This window comes from Passer montanus, unplaced genomic scaffold (assembly GCF_014805655.1).
Source record: "Passer montanus isolate IOZ18808 unplaced genomic scaffold, ASM1480565v1 scaffold37, whole genome shotgun sequence".
Lineage (NCBI taxonomy): Eukaryota > Metazoa > Chordata > Aves > Passeriformes > Passeridae > Passer > Passer montanus.
In genome coordinates, this window is record NW_024368485.1 from 6,819,310 (window position 1) to 6,838,857 (window position 19,548).

Genomic DNA, 19,548 nt, shown 5'->3' on the forward strand with positions numbered 1-19,548 from the left:
CTTCTGTGCATGAAGGAATAAAGAAATAAAGATCAATAGCAGTAAAGAGCAATATAAATTTATATCTGGTATCTTCTTATCCCTGTGCTCTGCATGCCATTAGAAAATGACCTGGAACAACACATTTATCCTGCAAAGTGATGTCAACAGCATAAAAACTATGCTTACAAAAAAGCATAACCTGAAGAATCTTGTAGAAGAGTGATAGGATTAAACAGAGCTTCTCAGGTCAGATCTCTTTTGCATTTTAACATGTGAAAAAGCCTCATGGCCTCCAGAGACCCAAAAAGTATAAAACTAACAGGGAATGACTCATTCCAATTCAGACTCAGCAAATAACACAGCTCAGTCTTCTCACTCCCAGAATTTTGTTTGAGTCACAAGAAAAGACAGTTCAAAATGAAGAATCAACATTCTTACTTTTAACTGTACTTGAGTATTCTTTACTACATTAAATGTCTTCACTCAAACACCTCAGGACTACACCCCACTGAGACAACTGTACATCCAAATACTGAATGTCACATAATTTATCAACTTTGAATCAATTTATAAAAGCATAATGGATTTAACTCCTTTCTACTGAATAAAGTCTAAGGCAGGACACAGTCTATGCCAGGCTCCTTGTACATTTAAATTATCACAGAAACACTCTCAAAAGTTTTCTTCAGTATCTCAAAATTGCTTTCAGCAAGACCACAGCAAATTCTTTGTCTTTCCATGTCTCTTGTGTGAATTAATTGAAGCAAGTCTTCATTACACAAGTCACTATGTAAGAATTAATCAAATAAAGAGTTTGTGACACTGGCTCTCTCTTATTCCAGTGACAAAATTATTTTGGCCTGTGGTCTCAACAGAGGTTTCTGCAAATAAAAGCTAAGTCATTCCCCAGGATCTGCAGTAATCAGAGAGGATGAATTTCATCTCACAGAGCACAAATATACCAAATACAGCAGTTCATAGTCCAAAATATTCCAGGGATACGAACCTCCAGGAAAGTTAAACAATATATAGAAAGTTGGTTTGTACTTTGCTGAGTTCCTAAGTCACTTACTTCACAAGCTGCCTGACTGTTATTAAACTGTTTTGTTAACAGTTCAATCCACTGAAGCATTGTAGGCTGTGAAAAGAAATACAGGAAAAACTGTAACTTCAAATAATGAATTCCAGCATAATCTTTAAACATTTCTAAATGGTTCAGTAAAGCACCAAATCTTAAGAATTGTTAACAATAAACATTTTAAGAACTAATAATACATTGCACCTACAGCTAAATACCAGTCCATACATTTTTACAGACACATTATATTCCATTGTGCAGTGCCCACTATAAATGTGGTAAATGACACTCTAAACATTAACTTTGCATCATATGTAGTAATTTTACAGCTCAAAATCCCACTTTTAAAATGGAAAGTACAGATCTGCTTTTCACTAGATTCATGCAGTTACTTAATGAGAATTTACAAATAAATTGAATACCTTTTCCTTTGAATGAATAAATGTCTCTAGTACAAAGGAAGTGCTTAACTGGAAAAAAAAATGGCACCATTAATTTAGAATGCATGAATTAAAATGTCAACAAGGAAATAGTTAAGAGAAGATGAGATTCTTTGGAAATTCTTACCTTTGCTGTCATCAGAGAAACCGCTTTTGGATCTGGTAGTGTACTTGGGATGCTACTACACAACTGCCACATAAACCTAGAGTCAGTAATTTGATTTGTTAATTAAAATAAACAATGATAATCTGCAAGAAGAAAAGAAGCATTAATATTACATTTGAAAATAAAAACTTACCCAAAATATGTATGTTCAAAAATGTTCTTGTCTTGAAGGAACTGCATATTATCATGCCATATCCACTGAAGAAAAAATGCTACCATCAGATACAAGAAAGCAGTTTACTTCACTACTTAAGCATGATTTAAAAAATGTTTAAATGATTCCAAGGCTAAAAGCCACAAAATTTTTCTGTATGAAAACTTATTGCTGAAAGCACTTTCTTTAGTTTAAAGAATTGGCTCAAAGCTGTTTTATTCATACTGCAGTGACTATTGGCTGTGCCTGCCATGGGACTGCAGAACAGAGCTTCAAACCTTCTCCTCTTTCTGTGGCCTCATTTTTACAACTTAATTATTCACAGTTTTGGGCTAAAATTTTCAGAACAAGAAGTTTGAAAAGAATCACAGCTGAAGTCTAACCCTAAGCTTGATGAGCACTGAGAGCTTCTGATAAATTCCTAAAGAGTAAAATTTGAATCTCCATCATCAAACCAGAACAGGATTTCTGCCATGTCCCCTGTTCCTCTCTCTAAAGTGATGGTTTTGATCACATCAATTCATAGTGATTTTCACAGCAATACAGTTTAAACATTTAACTCTGATAAAAACCTATTAATATTTTTAAGACCAAGAAGGATAAAAGTATGATCTGATTTGCTGCTAGGAATAGAGAGACATTTTCAATTAAGAACCTAAAGTATGGCAGATGCTGAAGCCACACTTCTGACCAGAGGGAGCAGGGACATTAACTTTTCCAGGTGGCAAAAAGGGATTTATCCCATATCCAGGACAGAATGAGGAAACATCAAAAATTCACATAAAATGTAAATCCTAATTCCCTTCCTATGCCATGACCATCTCCTAAGGAAGACAGCGAAATGAAAGGACTGCCACCTTAGTGATTTAAATTATTTTTGCTTTCCTATGTTTATTCAGGTTTCTGATGTGTTTAGGGCCTCCTAGAGTGTTTTAAAATTGGTGTTAAAACAAATCAACTTGTACCTCCAGCAATTCTGATGAAACATCAAATTTGTAGTCTTTGCCATTTTCCTCCTCTGGCTCCATCCGTTTATAAAACAGCATGTAAGCACTGTGTGTCTTGGAGAAAAAAACATCTGTATAATTTTTGCTTTGAGAGAGAAATCATGAAATCAGAAATATAATCACACAACAAGGGTTAGGAAGAGAAATACCTTTTCAAAGGAGAAGTCCATAAACTTATCAGTAACAGAATCATAAGTTTTTGTCTGTCAAGAAGAAAGCAAAACCATTAATTACAAGCCTTTTAATGCTTTAGTTTCTAACAGTTTGCGATAGCTCACTTGCACATTTATTTCATAATATTTATGAGGGTTGCTGACAATTTAGCTCTTGCTCAAAGCAGTCTTGTTTCTTTTTTTCTTCTCTGGCCTCTTTGAATTTTCAAAGCTACTATGCAATACTCTACGTCCATCCCAAGCAATTTCCTGCCTCATCCATCTCACTGACACCTCTTCTTTAGAGGCATCTAGAGGTATTTTATCTATGTGCCAAAAAAAGGAATTTTTTGGTTTTATTTCAGCATATTGTCTTTCCCAGACAAGAGGAGTTGTTTTATGCCCAGGACTGCTTTAGTAAGACACTGTGTTATCGATAATGTGCTTTATATCATGTACAGCTATAAATAATGATCAATTCAGGCACAACCTGAGAACATCTGAGTGTTGTTTGTATTAATAATGTGTAAAAATATTCCAGCAGATGTCACAGGCAGTGACACAAGGCACAGACAAAGATCAAAATGCCTCTTTTTCCCCAGAATACACCTAAGTTTGAAGTAGTGATTCCTTCATCAATGATTTGAGCTAAGCAGCCACCCCAAGCAAGGATTCCTAAATCAGCTTCAGACTCACTTTTTTATACCTGAATAAAAGGCATGATAACAGATTCAGTAAAGAAATACCTCGTGTTTGGAGAGACACTTCACTAATTAACTTTGTTTCGTTAGTAATACCTGTACTGTACTTCTGACAGCTTCCTTTTAAAGCCTCATACAAACACTGGGCTGTAACAGGCTGTAACAGATACTGGAAGAGTTGAACATGACAAAAATTCAGTCCCAACTTACAGTCATTTCTCCACCAAAACATTCAGAAGCGAGCTGGGCAGAGTCGAAGGGTTTCACTTCAGCATCATTGAAAAGGTACCTGCAAGGCAGGAGGAGGCTTTGAACCCACTGCTGCTCATCCCCAGGGGCACAGAAAGCCTCATGAGCCCTCCAATGACTCCTCAGATTGAAACATTCCTATTCATTTCTCATGTTTAGATCCCAGCAAATGAAAATCTGGTCCCAAAATGACTTCCTTCCAATAACACCAAACAAGGAGGCACCTCTGGGATCCCACTGGAGCAGGGATGAGGTCATGAGCTGCTTGTGTTTCAGAAATGCTCTGGTTATTCTACAGAACAGGAAGAGAGGAAACCTTGTGTCCCATGCCAGGGCTCCAGTGAGAAATGGAGATACCACATCCAAAAAGAGCAGGCAGAGTGTGGCCTGCTTTCTTCTGTCTCCCTCCTTCTTCCCACGCCCATGTCCCTCCCCTTTCCCAAATTCTCCAGCCAGAAATGCAGCTGGATCCTCATCCAAGGTACCAAGCAGATTTCAGGAAGGACAATCTAGGAAATCTCTTGTGCTGCAATAATTCAAATCTAGTCCCATCAGGAAGCAATCCCTGGCTGTGGGAGGCCAGCACAGCATTCCCTGTGTCTGAGGGACCACAAAACCCTCCTGGCTACTGATCTGTAGGCCAATAAATCAATATCCTTACAGCTATCAAATTCCAACAGCTGTGCTTTCCAGAGGAGCCTACAGGGTGTATCCCCTATATAACTGCACCTAACAAAGCCAACAAGCTTTAGTTATTAAAAATATGGAAATATGAATGGCACAGCTCACCATTTGTTGTTTTTGTAAGCATGAGGATTGACAATGTCCCTGATAAAACTGTAGTAATGCCCCCCATCTGCTGTTCCTGTGTGAACTGTCACACCAATCAGGTCATACTCATAACTCTCAGTTTCCTTCAGATATCCACCATCTTCCTTAAAACCTGAAAGAATTCAATACCACATTTAATCAGTTATTTCCTAACACCCAAACTTCAACATTAGCAACAAACTGGATGTAATTACCTGCAATTCCTCTCATACTTTATAAAAGAATATGAGATTAATTCAAATTAAGCAGTATTTGAAACCAAAAATTGGCCATTTTTCTGAGGTGAAATACAGTGTGTGACTTTGGGAATATAGGTTGATTAAAGCTATGTTTGATTTTATTTGCTTCTGTTCTGTATACAGGAAGTGAATACACAAATAAATACACAGTGCATAACACAGACAGAGAGCCAAAGCTAGCTGAAGCCATTTTACCTTCTTTCCTGTCATTTTTCCCCATGAGGAAATCTTCAGTGTAGGGTGTCATGTCCAAACGTAAAGGGAATGAAAAATGGGTGTTGACTTTCTCCTTCATCATGGTCACCATATTAAATGTATATCTCATGGTGTTGAAGCTTAAGATACGAGGTAGTTTCTTAAAACATGCCCTGAAGAATCACAAATAAACAAGATTTTAAAAAGCTTAGAGGGTGAATTGTATTTTCACAGAGATGTTAAACATTTATTTCAAGTGTAACACTGGAGATCTGTTGCTAAGTCTTAAATACAAAATTCAGCTCTTACAGTGCCCCAGAGCAGGGCAGACTGACTGCAGCAGGAAGGTGAAATTTAGCCCATTAAACAATTCTGTTTATGCTGTCATTGTACCTTGGAAGAAACAGCAAATTTACTCACATGGCAGGAACCAGCTTTCTAAAACAGTATGATAAAATAAGCCATGAATGAACTCAACAATGCAAATCCCCTCACTGCAGGGAGTTACCATCTTCCAAAAGACAGAGGCAGAACATCTCCTGCATTACATCTCATAAAATTTGCAAAAATGATTTTCAAGTAAGTTACTCTCTCAGCCATGTCATTTAAAACAACAAGGTTTTCCAACTCTTACAAAGGAATTTCTTAGCTGCAATAACAAGACAACATAAAATTTTAATTTACTTTCTCTTTATAAGCAGACTTTGCAAAACATGGAGACATTTTTAAAGCTACAAATTTTAATTAAGAATTCAGGGTGACATGAAACCTAAGCAATTATCCTGCATAATGAGTAACCAACCAACCTCTGAAAGCATTTAGTATTTTAAGCCCAGGACTAATGCTTCTAAAGGTACTAATTTCTGGTTTTTTTAATTAAATAAGGTCATGAACATTTTCCTGTGCCTTTTGCTAAGATACTTTGGATTCTCTCTTTTGGAAATTTGATTTCCTTCTAATTTCTGGTTTGCACAGGGATCCTTACAGTTTTTTCAGTTATTATTATTCAGTTTATATCCTTATCCTGATATAAACTGAATGAAAGAGCAATCCTGTTCCATCTAAAGGATTACTGTGATTCCCAATGGAATTCCAGGGATTTACTAAAAAGAAACATCAGGAATATTTATTTCTTCTTGGCCACACCTTTTCTCAGCCCGCACTTTCTTCCCACAGTGAGAACACGTGTACATGTTGTCACCTTCCAAGGTATCTTTAATAGTTACTTCATCAAGAGATTCCTACATGGAAAAAAAAACCAAACAAAAAAGGAGTTTACATTTATCTTGGATATTCATATCTTGTGCTTACAGGCCTGCCTTCCAAACCCCCCCCTTTCAATCTTACTTTGAATTTAATTAACATTTCTGTAAGTTATGAAAATACAGCCCCAACATTTTTTACAGAAGAGCACACACCTAACTAAGAGAAGAGCTTGACAGGAAAAACGGTTCCTAACCCAGATACAGAATTAAGGAACCAGCTCTTAAAAATGGTACTCAGTATTCCAAGCTGTCCCCAAGAATTCAAATCCGTTAAATTCAAATTTCAACTGTGGGAATAATGGTTGTTTAAAAAGCTTGAAAAAGCTTTAAATTAACTTCATAAGCAGTAGTACTTGCAAATGTTAAATCTTTTGTCATTTACAGTTCTCATGTAAAATGACCACAGTATGTTTAAAACAAATAAATAGGGATTATTGACTGTAAAACAACAGCCAATGGCTATTGTTGGCTCCAGCTGATGGCACACAGCAGTGAAAAACTAAATTACCTCACAATATCAACCTCAAAACACCCCAAAACTGGAGTGCAGATAAAAAGCATTGACATCTTCAAGGGTGTGGCAGTGTTTTATGCCCTTTGTAGCTGAGATCTGAGACTCACCTCAGCCTGGCACTACTTACATAAATATTCTTCATGTCTGCCACCTGGCACCTCACTGTGTAGAACTCCTCGGCTGTCTGACTCACGTGCTCACAGTCCTGAACAAAGGCAAGAGAAAAGTGATGCAATCCCTTGTTTTTGAGAAGTTAGGAATAATTATCTTTAAAAGATCAGGCTAGACAAGGAGCACTTACCAAGGAAACGACGTTGTTTGTGATAACACCTCCAAACAAACTTTTCACTGTGTTTTTCTGTGAATGAAAGAATAAATACATTCTGTCAAGGAAATTTGAGCAAATCCCTAAGTTCTCAAGCTCCCTTTTGCTCCCTCCTAATAACTCACCAGTTCTGGAGACATTTCCTCTATTTTTGTGATTAGGTCAGTGAAGAACTCAGTCATGTCCTTCTGCTCTCCAGTGTTCAAGGGCTGCTTGTCCATGGTGTAGGTTTTACAGAAAGGCCTTGGGTTGTAGGCCTTACATTCACTTTCCTTTGGATAAAAGACACCAAACAAAAGCAAATCAACCCAAATCTTTTTCTTTTCAAGTTGCACAGATGTACCACACACACACATATGAATATCTGTTTTAAAAAAGACATCTTTTACATACAATATGCTTCTTAGGCAGGATAATTTCAAAAATGTTTAAATGTTTCTGCTGAAATGCAAAGCAGCTTTTAACTAATTGGTAGCCATTATCATGATACCAGTGAGTAAAATATCATTAGTAAAAAAGTATTAAAATATTTAGGAAATACTTCATAAAATAAATCATTAAAATAAAATATCTTGGCTGAAGATGTGACACGTGCAATTTCTGCATATCTGTTCAGACACAAAATCAAATGTGACAACATCAGCTTGTATTTATGTATTTCTGGACATTGCTGACTTAAATCTTGCCAAGTGCTCAATTCTCATTCAGACTCCTCTATGTTTTCATCTAGTTTTCAACAGGATGTGTTCAGCCAGAGAAAAGAATGTGCAGTATGAAGCAATTCTTTAGAATCATCCCCATTCCACTGCCTTGCACACTGGGAATGCAGGACTCACTCACTCTGATCTCTTTTCAGGATGTACAGCAAGACAGCACCTCCTGTAAATATTGCCTTTTTTAGAAAAAAGTCTTGCTTCAAGATTTAAATAGTGCTAAGTCTTGCTATGACTTTCTGTTCCTCTATTATTTTCTGCTGAAGTGAACACCTAATTTAATAATTTCTATGATTCATGGGAGGCATTACAAGTCAAGATTCTTTTCCCCATCTGTCTTCAAAGTGATTGTGAATTTATTACACAAAACCACTGTCAAGACACTCAGCTCTCCTCAGGTTTTTTTTCATTATTTCAGAATTTCTTCAGTGTTTTAACAGCAGTGAAAACTTGGGAACTGCTTTAATTTTGTTTGGTCCTGGAATCTCAAAATTTTGCTGCATTTCACTGGATTAATCTTTAAATACTAGAGCAAGGAAAATGCAATGAATAAGAAGAATGTATTTTATTTTATCACCAGGGCAACTCCACCTCCCCAACACCTTTACAATTCATTGAACTATGTACAAAGAACCTCTAAAATGGGACACTTTCTAAAATACCTCTTCCACACCTACCATTAGGTATGTAAACATCTTCTGCAGTTCCAGTAGAGTGGTCTTGTGTTTCATATCTTCTGAATACTATGAGAAATTAATAAAAGAAGACTTGATCTTTTTGCTTATTGCTTTCCACAAACATACATTAAAAAGATGTAACATCCAAACAAAAACCCAATTACTTTATTATGGACCATTAAGAAAAATGATTGTGTACAGGAACACACAACTATTATTTTCTATTTAGAATTTTTATACTTATTTTACACGTTTTTGTGGCATGGCAACATTAAACCTGAGAATAAAATAACTCTACTTTCTAAAAATTTATTGTAGCTAGGAGCTTTTGGGGAAGTATTACAAAGTCCTAGTGGTTTTGGGATATTTTTTTTAATTCACAGACGTTGTGAGGGCTCTGAACAGCCCTCTCCATAATGCATTTCCTGTGCAGACCACAGCTTCTCTTATTTAGCTTTTTATTTGCATTTATAAATAGCAAATCCAGAAGTTACATGACAAGTACCAGCAATGAACAATAAGAGAAAATGATGAGGTCACTGGCAGGGTGTTTCACACATTCTATGTGCCCTGTGATGTCAGGGACCAAAATGATGCTTTCTCTCTGACAATGAAGAGATAAAAGTGATAACATTGCATCTCTGGATGTCAGCCAAAGTGTGATAATTTACAGGACCTGCTGTACTTCTGGTAGCATGAGATAACTGCTCTGGGACTTGATAAACATTCCTGAAAAAACATTTCTTAACAAAATGACAAATCAGCAGTTCAGAAACAACAGACAATTCACATAAAGCCAAACCTGAATCAAGCTACTTGAAAGCAACAGAAATATGACTTTTAGAACATTTCATTTCAATTCCACCTTAAGAACCTACATTAAATATTTAAGGAAAAAATCTCTTCACTTCAGACCATCCAACTACACAAAAAGCAGAACAAACCCTGAAGAAATATTCTTTATCTAGATGTAAGCCTTAGAAGTCAATCTGTATTTTTTCAGTATTTGCACGGATTCTGAGTGTGAATTTCTATCCAAGCCCCCCACTCACCTTTGCAGTGAAAATTGCTTGTCTGGCCTCTGGGATCATGTACAACTGCTGAATGGTGGAGGCCAAGTAACACGTGGCTCCAAGGTTGGTTAAACCCACAAACCTGCACTCAGCACGAACGTCATCGTGGGGCCAATAATCCCACTTGTAAGGTGCATGGGAAGCTGTGAAAAGCAGCAATCACACAGAGGGAAAACAGAAAATTCAGAGTGCAATTTGCAAAAATACAAATACAATGAGAAGTTGGATGTTCACACCAGTAAAATGTCACTGGTTATGCACTGTACATTTGCAGGCAAGAGCCAGACTGTGCCTGATCTTTAGGAAAATGGATTATATATTCCTCAGGAATATCTTTAAAACATCCTGCAACACCACTTTGGGTTGCAAGGGGCTCTCTGTGCTCTCCAAATGTCAAGTGAATCAGACTGAAATAGCTATTCTCTTTTCCTCTAAGCTTTCTATTCCTCTGAATTTCACAACAGATGTAGGGATGGATTTCTTACACAGGGAGGCACCAGACAAGTTTGGCAGGGCTGAGTGATTCTTTCATGAGCCTTGTTCTGATATGGCTGCCAAGAAATCAGAAGAATGGCCAAGATCTTCTCATCTGCCAGTCAGGAAGATGGTAACCAGCTTAGACAATCTTCCTTGGTATCCAAGAAGTTGGACACAAACCCCTGCCATGCATCCAGCTTTGCTATTCATCCCCAGAGATGTCACTCTCTGAAAACACAGTGTGTCCCACAAATCATTCAGTGCCTCTGCTCAAGTATATGTTCAGATCAAGAGGGAAAAAGAATCCCCAAAACCAGTCTGGATTTATTTTACAATCCATAAAAGCTATGTGGGGTTCAAGACTTCAACTTTAAATCCTCAATTATTTTGTCCCAGATGAAAGACTCATTAGGGATTCTTCTCAATCCACACTATCAAACAGGAATTCAGGAAATATTTGGCATCCTCACATCTTCAGAGACCAGACGCTCAAGATTTTCTGTTGCACAACAAATAATAGTTGTAATCTTCATTTTGGCATTGGCACCAAAACAACTATTAGCCCTGAAGCTCCAAGGAGGGAAGAAAAGAGCTTTAATTCTCCTGTTTCAGCAAACCTCAGTGGTGTGACCTCAGGTTACCTGGGCTGGCCAGCCAGTTGAAACAAAGCTCCCTGCACATTTCACCTCCTAAAGGAGGTCATTAGCCTGGCAGAGTAATCCAAAATTCCCTCCCTTAACTGCAATCCCTAAATGAGAGCATCCTAATTCACCCTTTTTGATGTTAAGGACTCAGCATCTCTCCCAGCCTAGAGCTCATCAAGCTCTAATTGCAAAGCAATCAGTTGACTCCTCTGTACTTCACAGAGCAGCTGGGAGGATCTTCCACCTCCTTCCATCTGACAGAGAGCAGGCAGGAATTTGACAAGGACTTTCTCAGGATGACCTTGTGTTCCCCACCCTGGGATTTTTTAAGTGACTGACTTCATTTGTGTAATAAAATTTTTCCTTCTCCATATGGATTTAAACTAGAAAGGCAAATTTGAGGCTCGTTGATGTCGATCTTCTTTATTCCTCACTGTTGTTATAGAAACCAGCTTTTTCTCAGGAAGAGATGGGGAAACTTGAAACCAAACTTGCCATGTTCACATTCTATTTTAAGCAAACTAAAGCTGAATTTTTTCCTCTCAGAATGACCATGCATTTCTTTATATTCCACCTTCTGATGATGCTCCTGCTCCACTGATAACACCAGACATGATCTTTAACTTGCTGGAAAGTGAAGCACCTCCTCTTTGAACTGAAGGGTTTTATCAGTCTTTAAAGAAGCAAAACTCCAAAATATTGCAAGAAATTTTATGAACAACTGAAGATACCTAAACCCACTCTTCAGTGAGACCAACCTGAATGAACTCTGTGCCAAGAAAACACATTTAAAACTAAAGCCAGGATGGAAATTTCTAATATTTCCCTTCATGTTCCTCCAAAGAAGGATGGAGGGACAGGCCTAAGACTAAAGTTTTTGAAGACTAGTAAGATTAAAGGGATAACAAAGGGGAAAAGTCCAGTTTCAGTAATCTTTGGATCACAACAATGGAATAACAAGCCCTTAAACAAATGAATATCACAAGTCCTGTACTGGGTGCACATCACAGAAACAACAGCACTGTGCCAGGTGTAATAAAATTAACATTCATGCAAATGAGAAATGCTGGATATGGAGCAGGAGCACAGAGGAGAGGGCTCTGGAGAACTTGGGATGAACAAAATCCAGCAAGAGTGTTTGGAAGAAAGGAACAACTGTGGTAAATGTTACAGAGGAATTACTGAGACTTGGAGAGAGGAAAACACTGATTGTTAAAAACAAATGATTGCACCTGGAGAGATACAGACAACCTCAGCAGCAGATAATGTGCTCATAGCAAACATAAATATCCAATATTTTCATAAAATACGTTCTTCATAATATTTCTTCTGAGCACAGGAGACCTTGGAAGGCCCCAGGCACAAGAGAATAGAACACAAAGCATTATTATGATCAGATTTCTCTTTTGCCAGCTGAATTGTAAGGCACTGAAATCAATTCCACATATTATAATAAATTACAGAACCTCAGGTTAGAGAAATTTAAACTGGCCATGTGAAAGGAATTCTAGCTAAAGCTAAAAATGCATAATGAGGATTTGCAAACCAAAGATAAAATATTAACTAGCTTGAAATAGGAACTGTGGCTCCAAAAGGCAGGAAGCATGGCAGCCAAGAGGCACAGCAAAACTGCTTTCTGCAGATATCTGGGTACAGACTGAAGTCAACTGCAATGACACCAGAGGCTGTGAAAACATGAGAGGGCTGCTCAGAACTCCAGTACCTCCATGTGGTTTCTACACTTTGGTTTATGTATAAATATTCCATGGGTCATGTTAGAAAGGAAAAAGGGAAATGAAAATCCAGCACAAGAGGATGAAACATGTAAAATCCAGTGTTACCTGTGTGTACCTGTCATTTAAGAGCATCACACACTCTAAATAAAAATATTTAAAAACAGGTGATATGGAAATTATTATGGGATTTCATTTGTTAAGTGAGCAAAAGATGCCAACACTTGTGTGACACTACTCCAGGTGACAGGGGATAAACATGGAGCTATGAAGTGCAATTCCCAGAGCAGAGTTAGGCCACAAAGACTCCCAAGGCTCTTACACTGCATGTGCTGTGCCATGACCCAGTTGTGGAGCAGCCTGTAGTTCTCCACTGAGCCTTTCACCATTTCCACCAGCAAGTCATAGGCAGCAGCCCTGGAGGAGTGGGACTTGCACTTGGGCTGCTGTCTGTCCTTCAGACTGGGCAGCAAGAACAGCAGGTTGAAGATGTCCCTCAGAAACTCCTGGAAAACAGTTAAATTGGCACATTGAGCAGCCTGAATGTGTTCTTAAAACATGAATCATGTATCAGAAATTTTCTAGGAACTTCTGTAGACTTTCTGGACCTCTATCATGCAGAACTTTCTGACCTGAATACAAGTTCTGAATCACAAGTATCAACAACTTACACTGCATAAAGTCCAATGTAACCATATTATAGTCTAAAGAGGAACATGCCAATTGGAAAAGAATCACAAAATATGATTGGTTTTATGATTGATAACTTGACAAACCAGACATGGATTTTCAGTAACATTCAGGACTAGTTTCTCAAGCTTTTCTTAAGCTTTCCATACATCTAAGCTACAAAAACCTGACCTTTGCACACCTCTATTTTAATTTCCACATCCTCCTCCACACTGCATTCTGTGAACTGAATTCTTACTCTAATTTAATCTGCAAGCTCTCCCTAAGTTAAATACACTTATCCAGTAGAACAACAGAAGCAGTCTTTTCAAATGCTGTCAGCAATGTCACATTTGGACAATCAAATTACCTTCAGGGCCTTTTTATGGCAACAGAATAAACAGACAAGATAAAAACAACATCATTAGGCACCAGGGCCTATTCTTCAGCTGAAAAGGGCCACTAATAAGTTCTGTAGAGCTTACAGAAAAAGAATCAATCTGAAGTTGTTTTTACACACAATTTGCCTTTTTTTTAAGACAATGCGGTTCTCAAACATAAAATAAATAGTTTTAATAAAAATAAAATAGTTTTAATATAAATAAACAGTTTTAGGATCAATAAAATAGTTTTTTAGCAAACTTGCCCTGCTTCACCACTTTTGCACCTTACAAGCATAGGTAAGTATAGGTGGAATGTAATAATCTTGTAACAGATCTCTGCCACTGCACAAGTGTGGAGCTTCAACTGTTACTTTTAGATCAGACTGCCCAGGATCTGGTCAAAGTCAGCTGTTGTTAAGGACTTAAACCAGTTAATGCTGATCAACAGTAAAAACGTTTAAAGACAATAAATGAAAATAAATAAAACTTCAGGGATGGAAGAAGTCTATCCTGGAATTACACAGAAAGGGAAGGAACTGTATGTGCTCCTTGTTGATAAAGGAATACGTGTGGGTTTGTCCATCATCCTAAGGCTAGAAAACCTTTCACATATTGAGCCCTGCAATCAGAATGTGGTGAAAAAGGCAGCATTTTGATCTCTCAGTGGCCCTGCAGTGCCCTCCTCACCTGGCCTTCCCGAGAGAACTTGAAAGGTGGTTTGTGCTTAATGACGCTGGTCGCCAGGCGCAGCAGCCCTGTGAGCCCATCATCCTCCACGTTCCCATCCTGATGGTCCAGGATTTCCCTGCTGGATACACCCAGGGAGAGAAGGAATGTCACAGCTCTGCCCCACTAACAGTGATCCCAGTGTAAACTCCAAGGGACACTGCTGGGGACATTGCAAAGCTCACCTCCGAATGCAGTCAGCAAGGTGCCTGGCCAGGGCATCCAAATCCAGCAGGGTTGTCTGATTCAAAATAAAGAAAATGGAATACAAATGGGAAAGAATTATGGACTTCTTTTGGAGGAAATGTTATTAGTGCACACAGAAAAACAGAGATAATTAAAACTCATTTTCAGGCATGCTCTAAGGCAAGTTTGCTGATTTATGCTAAGTGCCTGTTAACTGAATTTAACTCTTTCAGCTTTAATCAAATACTTGATTAGCTCCTCCTTGGAAAACACTGGAACTATCAACAGTGTAATTATCACAGATAATTGCACTATTCCCATGTCTGTGACCTTCAACTAAGTTCACTTTGTGTGTTATAACAACCCCCCTTTCTTGACCCTACAGAGTCACTACCTGAAGCTTCCAAGAGCTACTAAATACACATCAGAGTAAACTGGGAGATGGAAAACATCCAAGAGCTGCTCACAGCAGTCCATCAGAGCTTAAGAAAAAATGTCTGAAGACACAAATTAAAAGCATTAAACATTGGTATGAATGCCAGGCAAACCCACCTGACTTGCATCTTTGACATGAATGTTATCAATCAGTTTGCACAGCAGCCAAAAATACTCCTTACAACCAGGTCGCAGCACAGTTTCCTCTTCATAATCCTCTATCTGTGGAAAGAAATTGCTTTTGTTCTGAAGCAGAAGCCAAAATAACTGTATTAAAAAAGCACAGGGAAGCCAGTAACTGTGTTACAAGAGAATTACTTTCTCCAAGCCTCTAAGGTAAGTATAAGAACAATGTATTTTACAATGGTAACAGTGTCTGCTCTGTTTTTCTTCTGCAGTATTTATTAATTTTCTTGAAAAACTGTCAGGATGATCTGCCAGACCTGTAAAAGATTTGTAGAATAGTGTGGAGTTCATCCCACCCACTGCAAATCGCAAAAATATTCAGGATTAGACTAGACAAAACATGAAAAACTCGGGCTGATTTCAACTACTAAATACATTTCTAATTTTAAACTCTCCTGAAAAGCAGATAAATATTGCAAAATATTCAGTTGACTGTTTTAATTTAACTCTTTTTTAAGATATCTCTGTATGTGAACACTGAAATTTAAGAACAAGAGCACTTCCCAAAAGCTGTCCTGCATTTCTCCAGGCACAGCCAAGCTGTAAATTACTGCAGTGTCACAGTTTAACCATTTTTGGAAAGTTTCTGGAAACATCTGAAGCAGAAGCCTTCATATCTCTGTGTATCTGAAACAGTATGTCAGACACAACAATGTGCTACCATGTTTAGTTTTTATATTTTATATATCTATATTATGTAAGTAAAATTATATATTATATTAAATTACATGTTTTGTATTTTTATAATTTTTTCCTTTTTAAATATTAATATTTTTAACTTTTTAATATTAATTTTTTTTAACTTTTTTATATTAATTTTAAATTTCTCAATGAGAAAGTCTTGTCAATTCTCAAATTCTTACCCTAATTGGTTTCAGAGCTTGAGCATCAGGGAGAAATTTTAATAAAGTTGATGCAGCCAGCAGCAGAAAGGAGCGATTGATTGAGTCTCCCCCATCCAGGCCAGAGAGAGACAATTTGTACAAACCATTGCAGGACTCGTGGCGAACTGCAGTCTAGGAAAAACAATGAAATTACTTGATTACAAACATTCTTGGAAGATTTTTTCTTTTGTATGTTTTTCTTTCATGGGTACATAAACTCTTCTCATAGTATCTAAGAGGTTATCGGGGTTGAACGTGTCTTTCTAAAACAGGGATTACAAATAAAGTGCATTGAAACTGCTTACAGAAAAATGCAAATTATGCTATTTTAATTAAAAGGATTCTCTCTTTGTGCCCTGTGTCTCAAGTTACGTATTTTCCATGGGAATGGTTGCAGTGACTAGAATAGAAAATATCGCATTTGGCAAATCAAGGAAGTCTATGTGAATCCTGAATTTACCCTTACTCTTTCATAACTACTAATTAATTTAATTTCACTAGAAAATCTATTTTCTTCTTCCTTTTATTAAGAAAAATATCCACAGTGTAATGAAGCTTTGGAACTTTGCACTCTCTCATTTCCAGGGATCTTAAATGGAGCCAGGCTGTAAGCTTTTTCTGTGCTTGAGTAATAAAACAACAGATTAAGAATTATCCCATGATGTCCACCTTGCACCTTTAAGTGATCACCAGTAAATACAAAAAATTTCTATTGTGAATATAATTGATGCAATTTTTAAGCCTTCATTCCATTCAAGCCTGTAGACCATCTTCAGTCTAGCTTTAACAAAAAATGAGTCTGGCTTTAGTAAAAAATTAATCTAGCTTTAGTAAAATTTTGGTCTAGCTTTAGTAAAAAAATTACTTAAAGCTAGACCAATCTTTGGTCATGACAAAGATTTTTGTATCAATTCTCATTCACCTCATTCTGTGATTCTAATATAGAAAAATAAATAGTAAAAAACAAATCTAATAATGTAAAAAACATAATGGGGGAAGTATATTTCAGCTAATTCAAGTCAGGTGGCATCACCCAGAAATTTCAACAAATGACAATAAAAACATGACCTTCAAAGAGAAGCCAAGGAGAAAGGTGAGAGTTTATAACCTGAGCACAGGTGCCACCTTCCAGTGATCACTTCTTAGCCAGCACTGCAAGGAACTTTAGCAGATCTTGCCACTTTTAGCAGGAAAACACATCCTGGATGGAATGGCAGCCCAAAGGTAAGGACACTAATTAGGAAAGCAGCAAGCTCCCCATCACCATACCTCTGGAATAAGCAGGGTGAGTTTCTTGAGCCAGTCTTGCAAATGGTCACTGTCAGCCAGACTGGATTTCACCAAGGAGCAGCAGTGAGCCCAGCTCACCAAGAGCCACATGGAATAGTGAGTGACTGCAAGAGGAGCAGAAACCCACGGTCAGCACAGCAAGGGCTTCTGCAGCCCAAAATGACATTTATTTCAGTCACAACAACAGGCAAGACAAAATCTCTTTTGGCACACAGGATACAAAAAACCTCAGAGTTTTACCAATATTCTGATTAAATACTGATCAATGTACTGATGATGACCACCCAATTAGATTAAATATTACCAGTGAGGGGCACAGTCTTTTCCTAAATCTCTACTTGACCTGTGAGCTTGTGCTTTCCAACACATCTTCACATTTGTTTCCTGTTTTGTACTGATTCCTGTGGCCATGTCTGTGTTGGCTCAAACAGAAGTTCCATTGCAATCATCCTGCAGCCCCCAAGTAACTTTGGAAATTCTCAGGTAGTGTCTTTGTAATGAAATCAGAATGAGAATTCTGCAGTGCTTCAGACTCCATCCAGTATCACCTCTCCTCTGGTAAAGAGGCCAGCATACTTTCAAGGACTACACTTTCAAACACCCCATTTTTGGAAGGCATTATCAACAGAGAAACCATTCTTCATCTTTCATTATTTAGGAGAGAGACTGCCAGCAGCAAGAGCCCAAGCACAGATCTATCACATGAATGGCAGCAATTTCTGGGGCCAATATCTACTGGAACTGACTTCCAGTAAACAAGGCCTGAATACCCAATTACACATGTGTCCAAGAACAGCTTTTTAGGGGATAGGACCCCACCTGTTTTGACAATGAAGTTTTTCTTTGTGGAAAATTTTTAAAAAGCTGCTTTTGGAATAGAGTCTAAATTTAATTTTTCAGGTGCAACCACAGTTTATTCCTGGTAGCCTCTTCATCTTCTACTTAACCTCCACCTGAATTTCCAATTTTCTTTTTTGCAAAGTGTTATGTTTTGATAGGATCCTGCCTGCATACCTCTGCCACTGGTTACTACTGCAGGATAAACTGTCATTTCAGTTTAATTCATTGTCTGAATTTGCTGTTCTCCTCATTGATGCAACCTGAGCTGAAAATTCTCACATGGAATTTCTGCCACAAGCCCAATAAGAAATGTTTTGGCAAGAGGGAAGCAGCTGAAAAACTGAACAGAAGATGCTTCCAACCACTGCCCCAGCTTCACTCCCAAAATAAAACTGAATTTTCTACTTTCCTAGTCTTGGGTAAAATGTGGGGATGAGGGGCAGGAGCAGGAATGGGGGAAAATCCAGATGAGATTTAGCCTGGAAAGAGGACTGGGAAAATCTCAATGAGATTTCAGCCAGAAACAGGAGCAGGAAAAACCCAGACAGGAATTCTCTGGGAAACTCAATTGGGGGATAACGTGGACTGGATTTCACCTGGAATTGGGCTTGAAAGAACACCTGACAGGATTTCTCCTGGAATTAGGATTGAAGGAAAACCTGACTGGATTTCACCTGGAATTAGGACTGAAGAAACACCAGACCGGATTTCTCCTGGAACTGGGATTGAAGGAAAAGTGGACTGGATTTCTCCTGGGAAGTGGCTCAGGGAAAAACCTGGACTAGATTTCACAGGAAATCCATATGGGGGAAAACATGGAGTGGATTTTCCCTGGAAAGTGGTTTGGGGAATAACTTCAACCAGATTTCACCCTGAATCCAGAGTGGGGAAAAAACCCAGACTGCATTTCCCTCAGGAACCAGGGATATTTCCTTGGAGTAAAACGATTTTCCAGCATTCCAATGGTGGAATAAATCCAAATAATAAATTATCATCAATTTGCCATCCCTGTTATTAGTTCCTGACACAGCTGTTTTGCAGCACTGACCTTCATGCCTTGACCTGTGATCAGACTGAGCCTTCAACACCCTGATGGGAAGGAGAGAAAATAATTTGAATTTTATCACAGAACATACCAGATTAGCACTCAGAAATACAAGTACACACAAGGCACAACACAGTTACTCTTAAGTAACCACTTGGAAAATCATTCATCTTAAAAGGATTCATTGCTTGCAGTATTCAAAATTAGCAACAATAATGAATTTATGAAAATCTTCAAGTCACCCCCATAAAGCTTTACTGACTACAAGATTAAAAGCCAAGGAGAAGTA

General features: G+C 37.9%; 1 protein-coding gene across 10 annotated transcripts in view; it reads right to left on the bottom strand.

Moving 5' to 3' along the window:
• USP34 (ubiquitin specific peptidase 34) overlaps positions 1-19,548 on the bottom strand; it is a 111,350-nt gene that overhangs the window by 21,379 nt on the left and 70,423 nt on the right. For 7 of the 10 annotated variants that reach the window (XM_039716914.1, XM_039716918.1, XM_039716915.1 and 4 more), the window contains exons 36-57: positions 19,263-19,303; positions 17,354-17,478; positions 16,064-16,216; positions 15,132-15,236; positions 14,579-14,634; positions 14,355-14,475; positions 12,938-13,121; positions 9,741-9,904; positions 8,689-8,754; positions 7,424-7,570; positions 7,275-7,331; positions 7,101-7,178; positions 6,341-6,435; positions 5,195-5,367; positions 4,719-4,872; positions 3,891-3,969; positions 2,977-3,030; positions 2,786-2,881; positions 1,800-1,864; positions 1,628-1,703; positions 1,483-1,530; positions 989-1,120 (exon numbers count right to left, since the gene is read on the bottom strand). In XM_039716914.1, the coding sequence (XP_039572848.1) occupies positions 989-1,120; positions 1,483-1,530; positions 1,628-1,703; positions 1,800-1,864; positions 2,786-2,881; positions 2,977-3,030; positions 3,891-3,969; positions 4,719-4,872; positions 5,195-5,367; positions 6,341-6,435; positions 7,101-7,178; positions 7,275-7,331; positions 7,424-7,570; positions 8,689-8,754; positions 9,741-9,904; positions 12,938-13,121; positions 14,355-14,475; positions 14,579-14,634; positions 15,132-15,236; positions 16,064-16,216; positions 17,354-17,478; positions 19,263-19,303 (2,269 nt within the window). The remainder of the gene's footprint in view (positions 1-988; positions 1,121-1,482; positions 1,531-1,627; positions 1,704-1,799; positions 1,865-2,785; positions 2,882-2,976; positions 3,031-3,890; positions 3,970-4,718; positions 4,873-5,194; positions 5,368-6,340; positions 6,436-7,100; positions 7,179-7,274; positions 7,332-7,423; positions 7,571-8,688; positions 8,755-9,740; positions 9,905-12,937; positions 13,122-14,354; positions 14,476-14,578; positions 14,635-15,131; positions 15,237-16,063; positions 16,217-17,353; positions 17,479-19,262; positions 19,304-19,548) is intronic. The other 3 variants (XM_039716921.1, XM_039716919.1, XM_039716916.1) reach the window with 1 other exon arrangement.